Source organism: Lupinus angustifolius, chromosome LG10, assembly GCF_001865875.1.
Source record: "Lupinus angustifolius cultivar Tanjil chromosome LG10, LupAngTanjil_v1.0, whole genome shotgun sequence".
Classification (NCBI taxonomy): domain Eukaryota; kingdom Viridiplantae; phylum Streptophyta; class Magnoliopsida; order Fabales; family Fabaceae; genus Lupinus; species Lupinus angustifolius.
In genome coordinates, this window is record NC_032018.1 from 1233500 (window position 1) to 1257724 (window position 24225).

At 35.6% G+C, this 24225-nt stretch overlaps 3 protein-coding genes across 3 annotated transcripts; 1 reads left to right on the forward strand and 2 right to left on the reverse strand.

The window, feature by feature from the left end:
• Positions 1269–8998, forward strand: LOC109358272 (topless-related protein 1-like). The gene is made up of 26 exons (XM_019602416.1): positions 1269–1520; positions 1763–1901; positions 2070–2249; positions 2342–2455; positions 2538–2696; positions 3434–3611; positions 3713–3854; positions 3977–4086; positions 4191–4362; positions 4466–4575; positions 4689–4758; positions 4876–4949; positions 5040–5135; positions 5215–5310; positions 5410–5537; positions 5652–5886; positions 5973–6134; positions 6211–6303; positions 6544–6690; positions 6921–7031; positions 7139–7318; positions 7400–7528; positions 7605–7700; positions 7891–8079; positions 8163–8329; positions 8458–8998. The coding sequence occupies exons 2-26, from the start codon at positions 1822–1824 to the stop codon at positions 8663–8665; spliced, it is 3426 nt and encodes a 1141-aa protein (XP_019457961.1). The 5' UTR covers positions 1269–1520; positions 1763–1821; the 3' UTR covers positions 8666–8998.
• On the reverse strand, positions 9408–12490 carry LOC109358273 (calcineurin subunit B). Its single transcript, XM_019602417.1, has 7 exons — positions 12433–12490; positions 12069–12176; positions 11859–11983; positions 11173–11269; positions 10461–10570; positions 9769–9843; positions 9408–9613 (listed from the first exon to the last, which is right to left on the reverse strand). The coding sequence occupies exons 2-7, from the start codon at positions 12136–12138 to the stop codon at positions 9563–9565; spliced, it is 528 nt and encodes a 175-aa protein (XP_019457962.1). The 5' UTR covers positions 12139–12176; positions 12433–12490; the 3' UTR covers positions 9408–9562.
• On the reverse strand, positions 19310–24189 carry LOC109358489 (pyrophosphate-energized vacuolar membrane proton pump-like). Its single transcript, XM_019602745.1, has 8 exons — positions 23836–24189; positions 21909–22483; positions 21438–21817; positions 21090–21176; positions 20673–21003; positions 19980–20390; positions 19822–19881; positions 19310–19719 (listed from the first exon to the last, which is right to left on the reverse strand). Exons 1-8 carry the CDS (start codon positions 24098–24100, stop codon positions 19513–19515), a joined length of 2316 nt encoding a protein of 771 aa, XP_019458290.1. The 5' UTR covers positions 24101–24189; the 3' UTR covers positions 19310–19512.

Below are 24225 nucleotides of genomic sequence, written 5' to 3' on the forward strand. Positions count from 1 at the left end.
GCTGTACTTGATTCATGACATGTAGGTTTATTGAAGAGTGAGGTTCAAAGTAGTAGTTTTTTTGTACCAGTTACTCCATGTAACTGTGTGAAGTTATTAGTTTTAGTTCTGAATTTATTCTTGATAGATGGTAATCAAGGTAAAATAACTAAGTTTTACTGGTATGTTCTTAATTGAATATATCAAGTGTAACATTATTACTTATGCCTCTCAGATCAATTGATTTGAAGTAATTAAAGTTTAATGATCCAGTGAAGTATAGAGTTTTATCTTTTAACCAAAAGATGTAACAGGTAATTATGCAATAGAAGAAATATTCTTCTACTTTAAGATCAAAATCAAGTTTTCTAGTGTACACAAGGAAAAATTCAAGAATGCTTATGCATTGGAGGAGGTAGCTCTTCCTTTTCTTAACAATCAAGATTCAGTGTACTGCTTTGAGGATTAAGGATTGTTGCAGGTTAGAGATTATTGTGACATGAATAACTGAACCATTATTAGTTAGTTAACTATAGAAAACAGTTACTTAAGTCAATAAAGCTACATCTTCAATTGTGTATAAATGGGCTTCAGGGAAATACAACAATGATGTCTTTATCCCATTAAGGTGAAATACAACAACTTTCACCTTTTATCTAGTCTTAAAACTAACTATATATAACATCAAGCACACATAAACAGCAGAAATGAAAATTTGTCCCAATCGTTTTTTCATTTATCATCATGACGAATGCCTAATATATATACCAGATAATAAACCTTAAGTATGATTGTTTTTTCTTAATCACACATTAATAACATAAAACAAGGTTGTCATTGTTCATTAAGTGAAGAAATGTGGAATAATATTCCCCTCCCACTCCAACATGAGTGTAGATGGAAGCACCTTGTTAATAGCACAAAACACACTTCATGCAACAACAAAAAATTATATGAAAACATATCAAACACATTATATTTATAGATAAATGTATTTATATTGTCAATATTTTATTGATTATCTCAGTCTAGATACATTTCATAAGTTTAGTGCATCAATATCATATCCTATTGTATTACATAACTATTTTAAGCTTGACAGTACATGAAAATTATTCATCTTCTACTTTTACTCAAAGCTGTCAGCTCGAGATTCGAGCCGATAGTTTATACAAAAATGAAGCCGGCTTAACGGATCCCACATTTAACTACACTTGTAATATCCTATCACTGTTCCTCTATAGCTTATCATGGTTTTCGATAATCTCTATTTGATAAGTGAAATAACTTATCATCACCCTTCTCTATCGCGTCACATATAAAATAACCCATTTTCTGCAAGTTCAACTGTACTATAAATATATTTGTAGAGAGAGAAAGTCATCTGAGAGAGTGATTAAGAGTATTTTAGCGTGACCCAATTTCTTCTAAGGAGAGAGAAAGTCAGAAAGGTTTGAACTTTAGGTCTGATCTCTTTTCTGGTGGTGGTGTTGCCTTTTTTGGGTTCCATATTCTTCTTCTCATGCGAGAGAGCTTGGAAGGTAAGAACTTCGAAAGTTTTCGAATCTGGGTTGCTTTAAAGTTTGTAGCTTTTTTTTTCCATCTATGTACTATAATTTCAACTTTTTTCTATTGTTTGTTACCCTTTTTAAAACAGTTTATTTTATCTTGGTGTTTGAGGTTTTTTGTTTTGTTTAATGTTTTTGCATTTTTGGGGATTATTTTGTAGCTGGTTGTTGTGAAATTTGTCTAACTTTTTGAAAAACATGGTTGTTTTTGGCAGATCTAGTTTAAGGTTGCTTATTTTGGTGTGTTTCTGTTGTGGAAGACACGGTGATTACAATGTCATCTCTCAGCAGGGAATTGGTGTTCTTGATCCTGCAGTTTCTGGATGAGGAAAAGTTCAAAGAGACTGTTCATAAGTGGGGTTTATTCCATTCTAGTTTGTTATCGTTATCATTATTATTTTTTATTTTCATCTGTATTTGTTGTCATTGTTATTGTTATTTGGAATCTCAAGTATTTATTTTATTATATATCATATCAATTGATTAATTTTTTTCCATTTTGTTTTGTTTTGAAAATATCAGGCTTGAGCAAGAGTCAGGGTTTTTCTTTAACATGAAATATTTTGAGGATGAAGTGCACAATGGGAATTGGGACGAGGTTGAGAGGTACCTTTCCGGTTTCACAAAAGTAGATGATAATAGGTATTCTATGAAGATATTTTTCGAGATTCGGAAGCAAAAGTACCTGGAGGCATTAGATAAGTAAGCTCATAACAAATTAATATTTATATATTCTCTTGACGTTAAACATTGAAGTATATGAGCAATACTTAAGTTGTTTTATATTTTGGCAGGCACGATCGGTCCAAGGCTGTGGAAATATTAGTGAAGGATTTGAAAGTCTTCGCCACATTTAATGAAGAACTCTTCAAGGAAATCACACAATTGTTGACATTGGAGAATTTTAGGTAGAAATATAACTTTTTTCTTTCCAAGTTTTCAGTATAAAAGTTTGTGTAAGGTGCAGACAACGGGTTTATGATATTATAGGGAAAACGAACAATTGTCGAAGTATGGTGATACGAAGTCTGCAAGAGCAATCATGTTGGTTGAGCTCAAAAAATTGATTGAGGCAAATCCCTTATTTCGCGACAAATTACAATTTCCTAACCTTAAAAACTCACGGTTGAGGACACTGATCAATCAAAGGTAATTCTTCCAATGTCCAAGATGCTGATTTGTTAATCAATATAGAACAACTTATGTTTTTATAGTTGTATTTATGTTTTCCGTTGGTTTTAAACCATTTTATCTCCCTTTTACCCTTTTGTCACTTCGTACCCATCCAATCCTAGTTCGAACAAGAAGACTTGGGTGATTTCTTCTCAATCTCATTCCATTTGTCCAAAACAAGAGCACCTTCACCCTCCTCTCTGATTCCGACGGAGACTGGTAAGTATTTCTGGCGAGCGGGCAATAGTTTAGGTGGCTGGGCACTTCTTCCCAACCCCATGTGACCAAAACACAGTTCTTACTCTTCTCTTGTTGTTGTTGTTGTTTTTGTTGTTGTTGTTCAACTTTGTGAACCAGTGAGCTCAGCCACCACACCAAGGAAGCACTAATCATCCGCTGCCTCTTGTGTTGGATTTGAGTTTTGCTTTTAATATGGTTTAGTTTTCTATTTTTGAGCACTTATATATGTATATACTTCATTTCCCTATGTTGAGCATTTATATGTTCTATATATATCTCAGCTATCCCACCAATTGCTATGCCACTATCCCATTTTTTGGGGTCTACTGGGATGCTCCACAATCTGAAATTGACTACTTAGTTGCACATATTCTTGCATTGATTGAAGGCACTATTCAAACAACAGATTAAGTTTTCATTAACAGATAACTGATTTCCTAATTTTATTTTCCTTTTTTAAAATTAAATTACAGCTTGAATTGGCAGCACCAACTTTGTAAAAATCCACGGCCTAATCCAGATATAAAAACTCTTTTCGTGGATCACTCATGTGGACAACCGAATGGTGCACGGGCGCCATCACCTGCTAATAATCCGCTACTAGGATCCTTACCAAAGGCTGGAGGATTTCCTCCTCTTGGTGCTCACGGGGTGGGCTACTAAACTGATTTGTTTCATATGCATTGCATAATATGTCCTTTTCTTTTGATTCTTACTTTGGTGCTGGAATGTGCTCTAATTCATGTGTATAGCCTTTTCAACCTACTCCAGCACCTTTGCCAATGCCCCTGGCCGGTTGGATGTCGAATCCTACAACTGTAGCACATCCTGCAGTTTCTGGAGGAGGAGCTATAGGTCTTGGTGCACCATCAATGCCTAGCAATGCGATGCCTGGTAATGCATTCTTTTGCTTGCTGATATTTCCAACCCTTCATCTATAGTGGTACTAAGTGTTTATAGTCCATGTTTAGTACCTGCAATTTTTTACTTCTAACAAGTTTTATTGCCTTCTTAAGGTGCTTTGAAGCACCCTAGGACCCCTCCAACCAATCCTTCTGTTGACTATCCATCCGGAGATTCAGATCATGTTTCAAAGAGAACAAGACCGATGGGGCTGTCGGATGAGGTAACCTTTTATCATTTATAGGAACATCACATGTGGTCTTGCAATTCTTATGCAAATTTTTACTTATCACATTTCTGCTATCTATCCATCTTTATTTTGTGCAGGTAAATCTACCCATCAATGTGTTGTCAGGGACATTCCCAGGTCATGGTCACGGTCATAGTCAGGCTTTTAATGCACCTGATGATTTTCCGAAGACTGTCATGCGAACTCTGAACCAGGGTTCGTCTCCTATGAGCATGGACTTCCATCCAGTTCAACAGACTTTACTCCTTGGTGCGCTGCTCCTCTAATGCCTTTTAATAGTGTTGTTGACTTGTATTCAATTGCTTGTATTTTCTTTTCATACTGGTAATTGACTTAATTTTTCTTGATGCAGTTGGTACAAATGTTGGTGACATTGCTTTGTGGGAAGTGGGTACCAGGGAGCGATTGGTCCTGCGAAACTTCAAAGTTTGGGAACTCGGTTCTTGTTCAATGCCATTTCAGGTTGACCCTTCTTTCCTTTTTATATATTGATGTCCTTCATGAATATTTGTTCTAAACCTTGAAACTTGTAATTTTGCAATGGTGAAAAATAAAAATAATCATGATGAATTCAGGCTGCTCTTGTCAAAGACCCAGGTGTTTCTGTCAACCGTGTAATTTGGAGCCCTGATGGAGCTTTATTTGGTACGTAGAGAGTTTTAAAATTGTTCAAAATTTAACTTGGTATATAGGTCTAATTAATATATTATTTCAGAAGTCAACTAAACCAATTGCTAATGTATGAGTTTGTTTAATAAACAGGAGTTGCATACTCAAGGCACATTGTTCAAATTTACTCCTACCATGGCGCGGATGAAGTACGACAGCACCTAGAGGTACACACATACAATTTGGAATTCTCTCTGCTTGCTGCAGGTGTTTCTCAGACATTAAAGTTGTTGTATACTTATGAACCTCTTTTCTAGATTGATGCTCATGTTGGTGGAGTAAATGACTTGGCATTTTCCCATCCAAATAAGCAACTGTGTGTGATAACCTGTGGTGATGATAAAACCATTAAGGTAGGGATGCCAAAACATGTTCTTGTTTTCCTGAAGTGTGAAGATATCATATTTTGCTAACTAAGCTACGTAACTTAAGGTGTGGGATGCTGCTACTGGTACGAAGCAGTATACATTTGAAGGTCATGAGGCTCCTGTTTATTCTGTATGCCCGCATTACAAAGAAAACATTCAGGTAGAAGTGGACCTTGATATGAGAAAATAGTCGAGTTTGTTATGATTGCTATCTGCTAGTTGGTTTTCTTGCTGATGCAATTTGTCTTTTATGCTGTAGTTCATCTTTTCGACAGCATTAGATGGAAAGATAAAAGCTTGGTTGTATGACAATTTGGGATCTCGTGTTGATTATGATGCTCCTGGTCGTTGGTGCACAACCATGGCATATAGTGCCGATGGTACAAGGTCCTTATTCTCAACCATGACTACTTGTATTCAGCTGAATTTTATTACTTATAGTATCTGTTCTGATCACTATCTGTTCAATTTTTTGTTGTTGCTATGAATTGTATACTATAGGCTCTTTTCATGTGGGACAAGCAAGGAGGGGGAATCCTCTATTGTTGAGTGGAATGAAAGTGAAGGAGCTGTGAAAAGGACTTATCAAGGATTTCGTAAAAGATCTTTGGGTGTTGTACAATTCGATACAACCAAAAATCGATATTTGGCTGCTGGTGATGATTTTTCCATTAAATTCTGGGATATGGACAATATTCAGCTTTTGACAACTGTTGATGCTGACGGGGGTCTCCCTGTAAGTTTATTATTTTATTAAAAACTGGGGATATGGTGTCTGGAAATAGTTGTTGCTAATTGTTACCCTATCTAACTAAATTACAGGCAAGCCCGCGTATCCGTTTCAACAAGGATGGAGCTCTTTTAGCTGTCTCTGCGAATGAGAATGGAATTAAAATTCTAGCCAATGGTGATGGTATCCGTTTGTTGCGCTCACTAGAGAATTCTCTGTATGATGGATCAAGAACATCAGAAGCAATGGCAAAGGTAGGGTTAAAGTTATGATATTTTTCTCGCCTTTTTTATTTATAAAACATAGTCTAATGTATGATCACTGTTGTAGCCTACAATAAATCCAATTTCATCTGTTGCCGCCGCTTCAACTAGTGCTGCACTTGCAGATAGGGCATCATCTGTAGCAGTTATTGCGGGAATGGTCTGTTTATATTGTCTTCATCTCAATAGGAGTTGTTATTTACTTCAGTTTTAAAGATCTTTTTATTTTATTTTTGAATTTTTCTTCTTATCATGCTGCAACTTATTTGTTGCATAATGTATTTTTTTCCTGCTCCTCCTACTAGTGTGTAAGAGTAGTAAAAAACTCCAATGAGTGTCATGTTGTATTTATTATTATTGCTATTTCTGTATTTAAATTGTGTCAATTTCAACTCATCAGAATGGGGATGCCCGAACATTGGCTGATGTTAAACCAAGAATTAGTGAGGAATCCAATGACAAGTCAAAGATATGGAAGCTCACTGAAATCAATGAACCATCTCAATGTAGATCCTTGAAACTACCAGAGAATGTTAGAGTAACCAAGGTATGTTATTTACTTACTATCTGCATTCATTTTTAAACCTTCACATTTCTAAGCCTTAGTTGTTTTATAAGTCATTCCATTTCTGGATAATTGTGACCTTATTTATTCCTTTATACTTAAATGGGTATTGTATTAGGATTTTCCCTTGAAAGCTTGGACTTTCTTCTTATTATCCCTTATCTATTTCCAAACTAAAAGTTTTGTGATTGTCTCAATCCTTGTTATTACAGATATCAAGGTTGATTTATACCAATTCAGGCAATGCTATTCTGGCATTAGCTTCAAATGCCATTCATCTGCTCTGGAAATGGCAGCGAAATGACCGCAATTCATCTGGCAAGGTGCAAGATTATATGAATTTAATTTTATCCGTCTACTACTATTCTTTAATCGTAAAAGTAGGAACATGAATAATATTGTTTCCTTCTGTTGAAATTTCATCCTGTAGGCCAATGCCACCATGTCACCTCAATTGTGGCAACCTTCAAGTGGCATCCTGATGACTAATGACATTAATGATAACAATTCCGAGGATGCAGTTCCCTGCTTTGCTTTGTCCAAGAATGATTCTTACGTAATGTCAGCATCAGGAGGGAAGATTTCTCTGTTCAATATGATGACTTTCAAGGTGAGCCATGAACACTAATAGTTGTTCAAAACTGTATTTCGGCTTCAACTAAACAATTTCAATCTTCTGGGCTAAGTGCAGACCATGACAACTTTCATGCCTCCACCACCTGCAGCAACCTTTCTTGCTTTCCATCCTCAAGATAACAATATTATTGCTATAGGCATGGATGATTCTTCCGTTCAGATATATAATGTCCGTGTGGATGAGGTATATTGCTGACTATAAAAAGCTTCTGCTTGTGATTAGAGTAATTTGCTGTTTATGCAGAGTTTTTTCTTTGCAGGTTAAAAGTAAACTGAAAGGGCATACTAAAAGAATAACTGGCCTCGCTTTCTCTCATGTGTTGAATGTGCTAGTTTCATCTGGGGCAGATGCTCAGGTAATGATTGTCGTGTGTATATCTGTTTCGCGAATGTGTATTTTCTCTGACTAAATTGCATTAAAAGAATGTATAGTTTTGAATCTGCAGCTAGCTTTCTTCGATTATCGTTCCTTTTTAGCGTGTTATTGGCAATGCAAACTTATCATTAGTTATCTTTATGGGATGTATCTGCTTGTCCAATGTGCAGCTTTGTGTGTGGAATACTGATGGATGGGAAAAGCAGAAGACTAGATTCTTGCAACTTCCTGCTGGGAGGACTCCACCAGCACAGGCAGATACCCGTGTACAGTTTCATCAGGATCAGATCCGCTTCTTGGTTGTACATGAAACTCAGCTTGCCATTTATGAAGCGACCAAACTAGAATGTCTTAAGCAGGTTAGTTCATTAAGTTCAGATTTGTGTTTACAGTAAATAATTTATTTTTAATTTAGATCTGATCGTAGAATCTTGAATTGTAGTGGTTCCCACGAGATTCTTCTGCACCAATATCACATGCAACTTTCTCATGCGATAGCCAACTGATATATGCCAGCTTTTTAGACGCAACAATCTGTGTATTTAGTGCCTCAAACCTCAGATTGCGGTGTCGGATCAATCCTTCTGCTTATCTTTCTGCAAGTGTCAGGTAATGCCTTCATTGATACTTGATAGACATTATGAAATTTGCTCACTTTATTAATGGTGTTTTCAATTTGAAGTTTTGGTCACACAGAATATTTTTAAATTACTGATGCCTTCATGTTTTCTATGCAGCAATTCTAATGTACAGCCACTTGTGATTGCTGCACATCCACAAGAACCAAATCAGTGTGCTGTAGGATTGTCAGATGGTGCAGTTCATGTGTTTGAACCCCTAGAGTCTGAAGGCAAGTGGGGTATTCCTCCACCCATTGAGAATGGTTCAGCAAGTAATGTTGCTCCTACACCAGTTGGAGATTCCTCAGATGAAGCCCACAGATAAATCCATTTTCAGACAAAGACAAGTTTCTTTTACATGCTTGGTTTGCTGAACAAGGTGGTAATACACTTAAGTTAATGCAGCAGGAGGAACCAACCCTTTTGGTTGAGAAACCAAAACAACATTGTAATTGCCAATATATGTGAAAATTCTTTCTAAGTTTAATGCCATAGATGTAGAAGTTGTTGACTACTTCCAAGGTTTTTGTGGCTATTTATTTAAGATTGGTTGATCCTAACTAGTCCCCTTTTGTAATCAACATCCACTTTGCATGTAACTCACTAAGGTAATCTTGCCTCTATTTTCTTCATCTTCCAGACTTTATATAAAATATATGTTTTTTCAAATGGTGCTGTACTTGATTCATGACATGTAAGTTTTTTGTACCAGTCACTCCATGTAACTGTGTCAAGTTATTAGTTTTAGTTCTGAATTTATCCTTGCTAGAAGGTAATAAAGGTAAAAAAAAACTCAGTCTTACTGTTATGTTCTTAATTAAATATATCAAATGTAACACTATTACCTATGCCTCTCAGTCCAAATGGTAGTATTTTTTAAAGTCTGAAGTTTGATTTGAAGTAATTAAAGTTTAATGATCCAGTGAAGTATATAGAGTTTTATCTTCTAACCAAAAGATGTAGCACATAACTATGCAATAGTAGAAATATTCTTCTACTTTAAGATCAAAATCAAGTTTTGTAGTGTACACAAGGAAAATTTCAAGAATGCTTAGCTCTTCTTTTGCTTAACAATCAAGATTCAATATACTGCTTTGAGGATTAAGGATCTTTGGAAGGGGAAGGACACAACAAAAACTACAAATATGTAAGGAGTAATGAATCTCATAAATATAGTTTACATTTTTTTATCCTTTAATAAACAGGAAAAACTGTGGTGGTCTTAATCAACAGGGATCTCAACATCCATTTTTAGGTCAGATTGGCCAAGAACCTGTGACATATAAAAAGAATAACAACAAGTGACTCCAGGTAGATTCAAATCTGTGGCCATAGTGGACTCAATGAGGGAAAAAGACTTAGATATAGATAACTTTAAATACTTTTTGTCATATCCATTTCAGAGTTGTATAGAGGAAATATACAAACCTTGATGAAGTCATCCAATGTCAAGCAGGAGTCTTTTGTATATCCTGCTTCTTTAAGAACTTCACTCAGGACTTTCTGCACACCAAAGAATGTACATCAAAATTATAGCTTAAACGGGGATAGTTTATTGTACGAGACTCTCGACTAGTGGAGTCCGGGGAAGGTATGTGTAGACTTTTGAAAAGAAAAATAACAAAGGGATCGGGCTTTTTGGCTTGGGTTGAATGGAAATGCAATTTGTCAACAAGCTATACAAACAACATAAAGAAACACTAATAAATTAAAACTAACAAACCAGTTTACATTGTAAAGCAGTTTAAATATAAAAGATGACCAATATGCTAAGATTTGGGATGCCCTTCGATTCAGAAATAATATTTCAGCATACTAAACTTCAAATCGGGAAACCAACAAGGCATTGGTCTAGTAGTGTAAGGCCCCACTAGATCCCTAAGGTCGATGGTTCGATTCCTGGGAGCGACATTTGTTGGGAGGGGCAACCACGAACCCAAAAAAGATTAGTTCCTTACCCAAAAAGGTGAGGGAAACCCTTGGAAGTACCAAAAGAAAAACTTCAAATCGGGATGTCAAACTCAAACCGGTAACATGATGCACCATAATGAAAACCTACTTTTCTATGTACTACCTCCTAGTAAAACTAATTCGTGATCAAGCAATACAAGGAAGTGTACCTCTCTCTGTTCATCAGACATGAATGGACCTGACAAATCTTTTAACACTTCCACAATATCTTTGAAAGACACCTTTCCATTACGGTCTGAATCATATAGTTTGAAAATAACTGCAACAGAGAAGAAAAACTAGTAACCGAAAATACCGGCATTAAAAGCATACACACAATGCTCAATCCATTTACAAATGACTAATGTAAATTTTTGAACAAGGAATATTGTAAATCCCAGTCATTAGTAGAAGATAGTATCATAATTCATTAAGGGAGATTTTTTAACAAATCTTCACCACCTCTTCCTGACAATCAAAACCCCGATTAAAAGGATCAAAATCACTGATTAATTCAAATCATATAAATTTCCTATTTGCATAAGCAATTCTTAACTGTTTAGTTAACTTTATCGATGCAGTTATCGTGCACTCCGAATTTCGTTGAAGAAGCTCCTGAGGACTTCTAGAATGGTATTCGAATCTTATAATTTATATTTTCGAACCCTGGAATCTTATTAAATCGAAATGCTAAGCCTGAAGCTCTTAAAGAATAGATACTGAACTAATGTAACACTCACAACTTCACACACATTATTTGCATAGAATTTGAGAAAGTTCAGCATTGGTATAACATCAATCAATTCCTAACTCAGAATTGTATCTTCTAACTATCAAAGTTTTACTACTATTGACAAAAACAACAGATTAACTAGCACGTACGTTCTATTTTTTGGTGTGCCTTAGCTTTGACACTGAATGCAGATAAGAAAGCCACAAAATCTTTGAAGTTCAAACCATCAACCATCTTGAGAAGCCTCTGCAGATAAGCATGCAGTATTTCATCAAACATAGGAAAATATATCACAAACATCATGCTATACATATAGTAATGGCACAAGTTCTAGAAAAAACAACTGCCACCGGGGAGCCTCCAACCACCGGTTGGTTCCATTGTTACATGGGTATGGGAAGAGTGAAGAGTCACAAGTGAGACACACGTCTTGAACCAAAACCTTAAGGCATTAGTTCCATGAGTTTTTTCTTCTTATAAACTCTTTCACTCCTCCCCACATATCTAATGTGGGACTTCACACTTACATAAACCCAACATTCACAACTATTTCCAAGTTCATTCTATCAGTTTATTATAACACCATTTATTGAAGTTAAAAAAGATCAAATATATACTTTCTTGGTCCCAATACACCATAAGGTCCTTATAAGTAACGATTATTTTCAATTTGATCCTTATAATTTAATTCCACCAACCTGAGTTATAGCAACAATAAACAGGAGGATCAAATTGAAAACAATTCTACATTTATTGACTCAATTGAATTTATTTATTTTTACCAACAGGTCCCAAGTAAAAACATAAATATGAGATTCCTATTTCCTAAGTGTACCTGAGAAAGTGGATTCATTGCAAATTCAGGAACAGACAAAAACTCATCTGCTGAAATAAACCCTTTTGCATTGCGATCAAGTTGACAAAACCTTTGGTACAATGACACTATTTCCTGCTGAGAAACTGAGTTTGTTTCACACAAAAATCAAATCTTTATGTTATCTAAGAAAGAAAACATAGAATTGGAGTAAAGATAAGAAGGGCCCACATAAATTATTGCAGTGTTCTTGCACCTCTTCGATGTCATATTGAGTTAGCACAGATGATGCACTTCCCATTACTTTTTTACTTCAAACAAACATTTATTTATTCCTCACTGTAACCAACATCATCAATCAACAACCAAACAACAGAATTATATTTTCAGGGCACAAAGAAAAAATCGGGAGCACATGTGCTGTCCCACAACTTTGGTCACTGCATGTACCATCTGCTTATTATTGGTTGGAAACATGTCGTGACACAATTTTAGGGACAACAGATGTGTACCGAAAAAATCTTTTGTTTGTGTAAAAATTATGGGAGCTTTTAAAAGAATAGAAAATGAAGAGGAATGAGAAGAGTACGAGGACCTGAAAATTGATCGAAATGTTAAAGGTTCAGTTAAGTTTAGATGAGTGCAATATATTATTCATAATACAATATTTATATATAAAATATACAGGTAGGGTGCCTTCGTTATCATCCACCCACTTTTAGGTAATTCTGGATAGAATAGGTTCGGAATAAGTCTGGCATGTTTATATATTTAAAAGATTTCAAAATCTAACATTCATTTATTTATAAGTTTGGTCTAAAATAGGTTAGTATAACATGTCTACATTTAAATATGTTAATGGGTTGACTTTTAACTATATTTATATAATCTTATCAATTAAATTATATTTTCTATATATTTTTATATTAAATTATATTTATATTTAAATAGTATAATATGAATATTATTATCATATTATTAATACTCTAAAATTTTGACATTTGGTAAAACTTGGAAAATATTATTAAACTTTTAGCATCCATCACTTTTTAGTAAGAAATTAGTCTCTTTTGATATGGTTCATCCAACAAATGTCATATTCAGTAATCGAATCTGTGACCTATTGGTCGTTTAAAGGATCTAACGAATCTTACATTAATAGACCAATGTTTTATTGGTTGACGAAATTAGTTAAGTAAACATTCTATAATCTTGACATTTGGTAATATGTCAAAACACATTAATTTTGGGCCAGTGAAAAACTGCACACGAAAATTTAAAGAAAACGTTAAAACACATTAATTTTGTTTCCTTGGGCATGTGAAAAACTGCACACGAAAAATGTTCAAGAAAACGTTAAAATACGTTAAAAACATTAATCTTTAATATTTGGTAATTTTGACATTGCTTCGACTCTAATAACCGCTAAAAACAATAAAAGAAAAATTGCACTCTCATAACCTCTAAAACCATAAAAGAAAAATTGCATTCAATAAAAGAAAAACTTATTTGGCAAAATTATTGGATAATACAATTTCTTTGAATTAACACTAAAACTTCCTTAGGAGTTAGGATGAAATAAATGAAAAGTTTTGAGTTTTATATTACAAGTGAATCAATGTGAATGCTTATAAACAAGTAACTATATATCTCCATTTACAAACTTATATTGAATATATCTTCTGTATATTTACCTTTTTCACCGATTCACCTTTTGTTTGCTTGTTGTGTATATAGCATTTTTTCGTCTTCAATCCTCCTTGTGCATTTTGTGCCTTAATAAACTTTGTCTAAGTTTAGCTTTGACAATGTTTCACTGACTCAATTTGTATTACATGCTTCAAAATCATGCACTTATAATGAGGTATTGACATATTTACATAATTAAGAAATTATTGGATAATACCATGGAATGGATTAAGCTATTCTTTTGCTTTCTTTACATTTTCCTAATCTAAGTAGAAATTTTAATTGACTCCTTTTATTTACCTTACTTGCGAATCAACATTCCTCCTTATTCATAACATGGGAGAAGATGAAAATTATCTATTTTAAAAGAGGCAACAAATTTGTAATCGGATCAAAACAATTCTACAAAAAATATTTAACATGAAATGAGGATTGACTTAATGCCATTCAACATCAACAATTTTATTTATGTCATTTAATTCTATCTATTGTTAGAAAGTTAGTAATTCAAAGTTAGTTGGAGTTTTAGTTAGAACTTGCTATTTCTAGAAAGCTGTTAAGTTAGTTATTCTATAAATAGTAAGGTGTATAAATAACTCATTGAATTGATCATTGAATGCAAGTTGCTTACATACAAACATTATTCTATCTTCCATTACAATCTCTAATTCTTCTTCTTTCTGTTTTTCTTTCTGATTCTTCCGCATTTCTTTTCTTTGTTTTCAACATTTGGTATCAAGAGCTTTAAAGATCCAAAAATCACTCTCTTTTTTGCTGCAAAGACATGGCACAAACCACTGGAAATTTCGCAACAAACTTACCAGTCTTGGATGGATCGAATTGGGCAAGATGGTGTATCCAGATGAAAGCCATTTTTGGCTACCAAGATGTGGCTGAAATTGTAGAAGATGGTTTCTCAATTCTGGAAGAAGGAGCTACTGAAGTTCAGAGGAATGAATACAAACAAAGTAAAAGGAAAGACTGCAAGGCATTGTGCATCATTCACCAAGCAGTTGATAATGCACACTTTGAGAAGATTGCAGGTTCTGCAACTTCTAAAGAAGCTTGGGAAACTCTTGAGAAGCACTATGCTGGTGCTGCTCAATTAAAGAAGATAAGATTGCAGACCATGAGGAGAAAGTATGAACTTATGCAAATGGAGGAAAGTGAGAAAATCTCTGAGTTTTTTACAAGAATAATCACTCACACCAATAGCATGAAGTCATGTGGAGAAAAGATGGATGATGCCACAATAGTAGAGAAGATCCTAAGGACAGTGGCACCAAGGTTTGATCATGTTGTGGTGGCCATTGAGGAATCAGGTAAAGTTGAAAGGATGAAGGTTGAGGAGCTTCAGGGGTCACTTAAGGCCCATGAACAGAGAATGAATGAAAGGGGAGCAGACAGATCTTCTCATCAAGCTTTGCAGGCTCAAACATTCAAGAAAGGACCTCAATTTGCAAAGACTTTCAACAAGAATCGAGGAAAAAGCTTTGAACAGAGAAATGGTTCAAGAAAATTCTCACAAGGTAGCAATGACATCAATACTGACTCTGGAAAACAGGCCAAGACTTGGAAGAAAAGGATAGACATGAAGAGAATTAGGTGCTTTAACTGTGACAAAATTGGACACTTCTCATCTGAGTGTCAAGCACCTAACAAAAATCATCAGTATGGAAGACAAGAATCAGAAGCTAACCTTGCCAAGGAGGATGATGAAGACTCAGGTGATATTGTTGTTCAATTAATGATGACAACAAGCAATCTGAGTACAGGAAGTGATACATGGTATCTAGACTCAGGATGCTCCAACCACATGACAGGAAAGAGAGAATGGTTGGTGAATTTTGATCCAACAAGACAGAGTAAAGTGAAATTTGCAGACCACAGAGTCATTACAGTTGAAGGAATAGGTGATGTTCCCCTGACCATGGCAAATGGGAGGAGAGCATACATAAGTGATGTACTATTTGTTCCTGAGATGAAGACTAACTTGATCAGCATTGGCCAGTTGCACGAAAAAGGACTCATTATGCAGCTACTGAATGGCTTTATGACAATCTATGATGACCAAAAGATGAAGATCTTGAAAGTTCCACTAACAAGAAACAAAACCTTCCAAGTCAAGTTAGGAGCAGGGAATTCTCAATGCCTGAGTGCAATAACCAAGAAGGATGAAACATGGTTATGGCATCTGAGATATGGTCACCTCAACTTCAGAGCTCTTGGATTGCTAAGGTCAAGAGAAATGGTAAGTGGTTTGCCAGAAATCAAGGTTAAACAACCTGATTGTGAAAGCTGCATCACAGGAAAATTGACTATGACATCTTTCAGCAATTACTCACAAGCAAGAGCCTTAGATACACTACATGTAGTGTACTCAGATGTGTGTGGACCTATGGAAGTGCCTACACTAGGAGGAAACAGGTATTTTGTCTCCTTCATAGATGAGTTCAGTAGGAAGATGTGGATCTATCTCATTAAGGCAAAAAGTGAAGTCTTTGTCAACATAGTAAGATACAAAGCAATGGTAGAAAGGCAATCTGGTAAACAAATCAAAATACTCAGAACAGATGGAGGAGGGGAATTCACATCAAAAGAATTTGAGAAATTCTGTGAAGACAATGGCATAATTCATGAAGTCACCTCTCCATACACTCCACAACACAATGGTCTAGCTGAGAGAAGAAACAGGACAGTGATGAATATGGTAAGATGTATGCTCAAGTGCAAAAGCCTTCCTCACAACCTATGGGGTGAAGCAGTCACAACTGCTACATATGTCCTCAACAGATGTCCTACACAAAGGCTCAACAATATGGTTCCTGAAGAGGTATGGACAGGGAAGAAACCTTCAGTGAAACACCTAAAAGTGTTTGGTTCTATGTGCTATAGACATATACCAGACCAGATCAGGAGGAAACTAGATGATAAAGGTGAGTTGATGATTTTTGTTGACTACAACTCAACTGGATCATACAAACTACTCAATCCTGTAACAAAACAAGTAGTTTTCAGCAGGGATGTCAAGTTTGATGAGATGAGTACTTGGAGTGATATTCTCAAGAAGATTGAACACAAAGAAGCAGTTGTCACAGTGCCAATAGAAGAAGAGCATGAGAACATACAGAGCATACAGGCAACAAACACAATCTCAGGCTCAGAAAGGGGTGAATCTAGACCTTCAAGAACAAGAAGCAGACCAGCAAGACTTAGTGAATTCGAGATGCTAGCAGATGATGCAGTTACAGAAGAAGGTGACTTAATCCACTTTGCACTCATGGCTGAAGCTGAACCAATTACCTTTAGTCAAGCAATCAAGGAAGAAGTCTGGATCAGTGCTATGGAGGATGAGATTAAGTCAATTGAGAAAAACAACACTTGGGAACTAGCTAATCTACCAACAGACAAGCATCCTATTGCTGTAAAGTGGGTATACAAGGTAAAGTGCAGGCCTGATGGAAGCATCTCCAAACACAAAGCCAGATTAGTGGCAAAAGGGTATATGCAAAGGGAAGGATATGACTACTCAGAGGTGTTTGCCCCTGTTGCCAGATTTGAAACTGTAAGGCTAATTGTGGCTTTGGCAAGCAGAAATGATTGGAAGTTGTGGCAGCTTGATGTCAAGAGTGCCTTCTTGAATGGGCCTCTTGAAGAAGTTGTGTACATCACTCAACCTCCTGGATTTGAAATATAAGGGAAAGAGGACAAAGTGCTAAGGCTTAGAAGAGCTTTGTATAGATTAAAGCAGGCTCCTAGAGCCTGTAATAAAAGAATAGATTCCTTCCTAGCATCAATTGGCTTCACCAAATGCACAGTAGAACATGGAGTCTATGTATGCATCACTGCAACAAATGAAGTGATCCTACTATGCCTATATGTAGATGATCTGGTCATCTCAGGAAGTAATGAAGATGAGATCATGAAGCTAAAGGGAAAGCTTAACTCTGAGTTTGAAATGACAGACTTAGGAGAATTGGCATACTTTCTAGGAATTGAATTTGTAAAAACAGATAAAGGAATCATAATGCACCAGAGGAGATATGTGACAGAAATTCTGGAGAGGTTCAAGATGCAGAATTGCAACCCTGTCTTGATTCCAGTTGAAGGAAGTATACAATCAGGCAATTCAACAAACAACAAATCAGTGGATGCAACTCTTTTTCGTCAAATTGTAGGATGCCTCAGGTTTGTGTGTCATAGCAGACCTGATCTAGCTTATGGTGCAGGAGTAATAAGTAGGCACATGGCCAATCCTACTCAACAACACATAACAGCAGCAAAGAGAATTATGAGGTACCTAAAAGGGACTATGAACTATGGCATTCTGTTTCCAAATCAGAAAGAAAGTGAGCTACAACTAGTTGGATTTTCAGACTCTGACTGGTGCGGGGATAAGGAGGACAGAAGGAGCACATCTGGTTATGTTTTCTTTGTTAATGGTGCTCCAATCTCATGGAGTTCCAAGAAACAAGAAGTAGTGGCACTCTCAACTTGTGAGGCTGAGTACATTGTTGTCTGCAATGCTGCTTGTCAAGGCTTATGGTTAACCTCTCTAATGACAGAATTAAAGTGTGTTGAAGACATGAAGATTGAGTTAAGAGTTGACAACAAGTCAGCAATAAACTTAGCCAAAAATCCAGTTAGCCATGGAAGAAGCAAACACATTGAAACCAGATTTCACTTCTTGAGGGATCAAGTTAGCAAGAAGAAGGTTGAGCTGATTCACTGTAAAACAGAATTGCAAATTGCAGATGCCATGACAAAGCCATTGAAGGGGGATAGATTTGAGAAGATGAGGACAATGCTAGGTGTGGTTAAAGCTTGAAGCAATGTGGCTTGGTTGAGGGAGGATGAATCGTGATTTTTCATTTTCCTTGTGTGTTTTCTTAAAACAACTTGCTGTATGGAACTGTTAGAAAGTTAGTAATTCAAAGTTAGTTGGAGTTTTAGTTAGAACTTGCTATTTCTAGAAAGCTGTTAAGTTAGTTATTCTATAAATAGTAAGGTGTATAAATAACTCATTGAATTGATCATTGAATGCAAGTTGCTTACATACAAACACTATTCTATCTTCCATTACAATCTCTAATTCTTCTTCTTTCTATTTTTCTTTCTGATTCTTCTGCATTTCTTTTCTTTGTTTTCAACATCTATCACTTCTTATTGCTCCTGACCTGAAATTTTATATTCTCATAATACTCAACTTTCAACTTTAGTATTATTGTTACATTACAGTACTACACATTTCACAGATAAAACATGAAAAGAGATCAACTTTTACTACACGTATTTCATTAGCACGTTTTGAATATCAATTGATAAACGCAAACCATTTTTTTGAGCAAGTTTCGATATTTCCCATATTACAGAAAATGATGTGAAATTGTTACATCGATTTTTTTTCTTTCGTAAAAGATTGAAGACAACCTTAAATGGCTCACAAGATAACGACAACAGAATTGAGTCTATGACCGTCGAAAAATCCAATGATCAAATAAAAGAGCATGTTACCAAGCATATAACAATGAGTTTTAATCTTAATTTTCATATGTTCATGTTTAGTCCTACCAATGGAGCTTGATGGGGATTGGGTACGGGTGAGAGATTATTGCTTGAAAAAAGATTTTGAAATTAAAAAATTAATAATTACTTATTTTTCTAACCAATAACCGCTAATGGTATATGTATTGACACAATTTATGAGGCAGATATGTACCCTTGTGATGGTGTCCATTTATGCCTTTTTTATGAACCTTCAAACTTAAAAAAGATCATGAATGACAAAGCTGGAAATTTGACAATTCATTCTTTGCAAAAACAAGTTTTCTTAACAAATTTGACATTCTTAAATTGAAGAGGTACCTTAGAGGTAAAGAGGCTATTTGATACAATAACAAAAAAGGCTAAGAAAATGCCTTAGTTATCAATAGCAAACCTATTCCGCTCAAACAAAAATAGAGGACTAATAATTGAAAAACACTTCTCAAAAGATCTTAAAAAGCAGACCACCGTGGGTGGCGAAAAATGGAGCAAACACAAGTGACTCAACCGCCATGAGCTTTATCAGAATGTTGAGGGAAGGGCCTGAAGTATCCTTAAGAGGGTCACCAATGGTGTCACCAATAACAGCTGCTTTGTGTGGATCAGATCCCTTTGGACCCAACGACCTGGCATGCTCAGAAGCACCAGCCTGAAATTCGAAAACCATCGGAGGAATTTCATTAACAACCATAAATCATCAGGAAAATGATAATCTTCTTTGAAATGAATAGCAAGTTGAGTAAATTATTACCTCAATATACTTCTTAGCATTGTCCCAGGCACCACCGGTGTTGGATGCTGATATAGCAATCTAAAGAAAACCAAGGCATAAGAATAGTATTAAACAAAGTTCACATAAAGCTATAAATTTCAATCAAAAACTAATGACCGGTATAACAACAACATTACCTGCACACCAGAAACTAGAGAACCAGCAAGAACACCTGAAAGGGTTTCTACACCAAATAAAGTGCCAACGATGAGTGGTGTGAGCATGACAAGGGCACCTGGAGGAATCATCTCCTTAATGGATGCATCAGTAGAAATCTTGACGCAGGTACTGTAATCAGGTTTGGCTGTACCCTCCATGAGTCCTGGAATGGTGTTGAACTGCCTACGAACCTCCTCGACCATCTTCAAAGCCGCGCTTCCTACACTCTTCATGGTCATGGCAGAGAACCAGTAAGGAAGCATGGCACCGACAATGAGTCCAATGAAGACCTTGGGAGTTAAGACATCCACAGATGAAACTCCGGCCCTGCTTACGAAGGCACCAAACAGGGCCAAAGACACTAGTGCAGCAGACCCAATGGCAAATCCCTAGTTCAGAAACAATTACACATTAGAACAGCATAACTAATAAGGCATAACTTTTGGCTCATATTTCACTATCAAATACATGAAAGCAAAAAAATATTATTGGAAATTTTTGCTCCATTTGAAGATACAGAAAGATTAAAGCTCTGATTCTGTCCAGCTCTTCCATGCACTGATCTTAGATCTTTCCTAGTGCTTATACTGTTTGAACTAGGAAATGTGATAAGCTGATTTTATATAGAGGGAAAGCTACCCTCAACAAGGAATATCAGTATATCACAATACCTTGCCAATGGCAGCAGTAGTGTTGCCAGCAGCATCAAGAGCATCAGTTCTCTCACGGATACGATGGCTCATGCCTGCCATCTCAGCAATACCTCCTGCATTGTCACTGATGGGACCATAGGCATCAATAGCCAAACCAGTAGCAATGGTGCTCAGCATCCCAAGGGCTGCGACAGCAACACCATACATCGCTGCAAAACTGAAACTCACAAAAATACTGATTGCGATGGCAAATATGGGAATAATGACAGATTTGTATCCCAGAGCAAGGCCAAAGATGACATTGGTCGCAGCTCCAGTTCGGCATGAATCAGCAACATCTTGCACAGGGCTGAAAACGATTAAGAAAACTTAATAAGACAGGTGAGGGAACCGTGAGAAATGAAAGATTGCACAACATAACTAACACTTGATTACCTGTAAGCATTGCTTGTGTAATATTCTGTCACAAACCCAATGATAAGTCCAGCCCAGAGACCAACACCTACACATAGGAACAGCTGCCTGGAAATTTCAACATAGTTAGTAGCTTGATTTAAAGTGTTATCCACAATCAAGAAAATAACAACTAAATACTAGTTGATCATCATGAAATGATTCAAATGAAGACATGTTTTCCAAAAAAATACAACAATTGACATTATCTTGAAAAAATAACTTGAATTACAACAGGAATTTTCTTAAACAAAATGACACAGTTGATCAGAAGCACACATGAAATACATAGACTACAAACTCTTGCTTTACTAAATAATATTATCTTACCAGCTCTTCACTTCTTTCTGAACCCCAAAATTGAAAATTGTGAAGGAATACGGAAGAGCAATCCAACTAATAACTGCAATTCCAACGGTCATGAGAACTGTAGATATGATAAGCTGATTCTTCAATGCTGGTTCAATCTCCTTGACGGCCTTGATCTCATAGAAATCAGTTGCAAAGAGAGTAGTGATCAAACAGACAATAATGCCAACAGAACTGACAAGCAGAGGATATAACATGGCAGTGAAATCATGGTTGATTCCGAAGGAGGAAATCGACGCAACAACTAGGGCAGCACAGGATGATTCAGCATATGAACCAAAAAGATCAGACCCCATCCCAGCAATGTCTCCAACATTATCACCAACATTATCAGCAATCACCTAAAGAGGACATGGAAAAAGCTCAACTCAATATCATTATAACTTCAGAAATAGAGGCTGGAATAGAAATAAGAAGAAAAATATGACTTACGGCTGGGTTTCTTGGATCATCCTCAGGGATATTTCTTTCAACTTTTCCAACCAGATCGGCACCAACATCAGCAGCCTTGGTATAGATACCACCACCGACTCTGCCGAAGAGAGCCATGGAAGATCCACCCAAACCATAACCAGTTATGGCTTCAAAAAGGCCTTCCCAATCATCGCCATAGTATAGCTTGAAAAGATTGATGGTAATGTACAGTACCAAAAGACCATTTGCTGCAAGAAGGAAACCCATCACTGCACCAGACCTAAATGCAACAATGAAAGCCTTTCCAACTCCCTTTCTTGCCTCCAAGGTTGTCCTTGCATTGGCATAGGTGGCAATTTTCATCCCAAGGAAACCAGATACCACTGAAGTTATAGCACCAAGCAAGAATGATACCGTACTAAAGAGTGCAGTAGCCACGGCTGGTTTGCATAGCTTCAATTTATCATATGTGCAAGGCTGGCTCTTGGTACTAAAGCTCTCCACAGAGCCAAGGAAAAGGAAGATCAGAATTGCAAAAGCAACCATGAAGATCCCCACATATTGATACTCAGTGAAAAGAAAAGATGTTGCACCTGCAAATCCATGCACACTTCGTAAGTACAATAAACTAAGGAAAATGCTTCATGTACATCAAAGTATGGACATTAATTTATGTCTATTCACCTTTTTATGTATGAAGTTTTGCAGTGTCGGTTATACATTCGAATCATGTATTGATCATATAAAAACAGTGAATAAATAATAAATAGTATAGTTGGTTTGCATTTTTTCAATTTATCATATTAATTTTAAAACATTTTTATTAATCCTACAGTTTTTAAAACAAAAGTCCTCAAACTTTAATTAAATCCTGATAGATATTTTCTTAATTTGAATTCATAAATTAAAGACATTACAAAACTGTCTTACAAATAATTTAAAAACATATTTATTTCACATTAAACTTTTTTTTATTGTTTAAATAATAAAATATGTTTAAAATTAAATTTGGAAAAAATAAATCATGAAGATTAATAATTAATGTCCATGCACGAATTAACAGATCCAAAAATAGAAACAATAAATGAAAAATAATTAAATTTTAGAAACTAATAGTGAATTAAAATTATAATGAAAAAAAAACTGATGTTCAGGAATGGAATGATTAAATGAACAGGACCACAATGACCTGACACCCAATCCAGAGACAACCAATAAAAGATTTGCACCCAATCCAGCCATAAAATAATTCTAAATCTTGTTAGAATATATTCCTATAAGAATATAATATGTATAAATTTATTATTTATTTGTATTACTTTTTTTAAGAATTAATTTTAAATATTATATTATACAATAATCGTGTTTAAAAGTCATATACACAAGTCCATGCATGCATTTATTTTCTAAGAAATCCTCTTTGTGTTTACTTACTTCATTTATTTCATCAGATTTGTAATAGGATTTAGTAAAATTAAATACTGCGTGAACAATCATCCATGTATGAACAAGGGATAGAACAATTCTATACACATCCAAATCCAACAAAGTGGCACGTGTCAACAAAAGAATCATTTATGAGGAAAAAATGCGACGATTAATGAGAAAAGGTGACGGTTATCAGCTTCGTGTAATCGTATCCAATTTCGTGTCAATATGAAATAATAGGAGTAAAAAATAATGAGAGTAAAAAATATATTTATAAAAAACTAGTTAATATTATCTTCAATTTTGAAAACAAAAAATAAATTAAGAACAACTTAAAAATGATGATACTGATAAAGGAGAAAAATTAGGAAGAAATTTTAATAAGTTGAAGATTTACAATTTTTAGAAAATACATAACTGAAATTTGAAAGAGAAAAAACAGATCCAGATAATAATAAAAAACACAGAAGTAGATGAGATCTCAAGTAGATCATGAGATCTAGAAGAGGAAAGTAACCTTCAGAGATAGCGTTCTGTATTTCAGCGCATTTAACAACAACGTTGTGATCATTGATTCCTTCTTCCTCTTCAATCAGATAATCTCCCGTTCCATTCTTGTTATTGTTGATTCTCGGTGACGATGATGGACCGTGCCTCTCCGGCGTCACTTTCACCTTCGACACCAGCAACCACTGCACCAACGAGAACACTATTCCAATCACCGCACACACCGGCACAAATATCTCCGTCGCTAGCTCCGACAGCAACGTCGTCTCACCCATCCTCAACGGAAAAATTAAAAATAAAATAAAATAAAATAAAATAAAAACGAAGTTCCCGCTCCGGCAAGGGAAATGAAGAAACAGTGTGACAGAGTGAGATGCGATTAAGTTGGTATACTCAACAT

Excerpts from the sequence above, each read along its gene's own strand:
- LOC109358272 (XM_019602416.1), top strand. The coding sequence starts at position 1,822 with ATGTCATCTCTCAGCAGGGAATTGGTGTTCTTGATCCTGCAGTTTCTG. Across the intron at positions 6,304-6,543 it reads TAGCAGTTATTGCGGGAATG|AATGGGGATGCCCGAACATT; the intron begins GTCTGTTTATAT and ends TCAACTCATCAG. Across the intron at positions 6,691-6,920 it reads AGAATGTTAGAGTAACCAAG|ATATCAAGGTTGATTTATAC; the intron begins GTATGTTATTTA and ends TTGTTATTACAG.
- LOC109358273 (XM_019602417.1), bottom strand. The coding sequence starts at position 12,138 with ATGGGAAGTGCATCATCTGTGCTAACTCAATATGACATCGAAGAGGTG. Across the intron at positions 11,984-12,068 it reads AGAACACTGCAATAATTTAT|TTTCTCAGCAGGAAATAGTG; the intron begins GTGGGCCCTTCT and ends AAACAAACTCAG. Across the intron at positions 10,571-11,172 it reads GGCACACCAAAAAATAGAAC|TTATTTTCAAACTATATGAT; the intron begins GTACGTGCTAGT and ends TCTCTGTTGCAG.
- LOC109358489 (XM_019602745.1), bottom strand. The coding sequence starts at position 24,100 with ATGGGTGAGACGACGTTGCTGTCGGAGCTAGCGACGGAGATATTTGTG. Across the intron at positions 19,882-19,979 it reads CTCTAGTTTCTGGTGTGCAG|ATTGCTATATCAGCATCCAA; the intron begins GTAATGTTGTTG and ends GGTTTTCTTTAG. Across the intron at positions 19,720-19,821 it reads ATGCTAAGAAGTATATTGAG|GCTGGTGCTTCTGAGCATGC; the intron begins GTAATAATTTAC and ends TTCGAATTTCAG.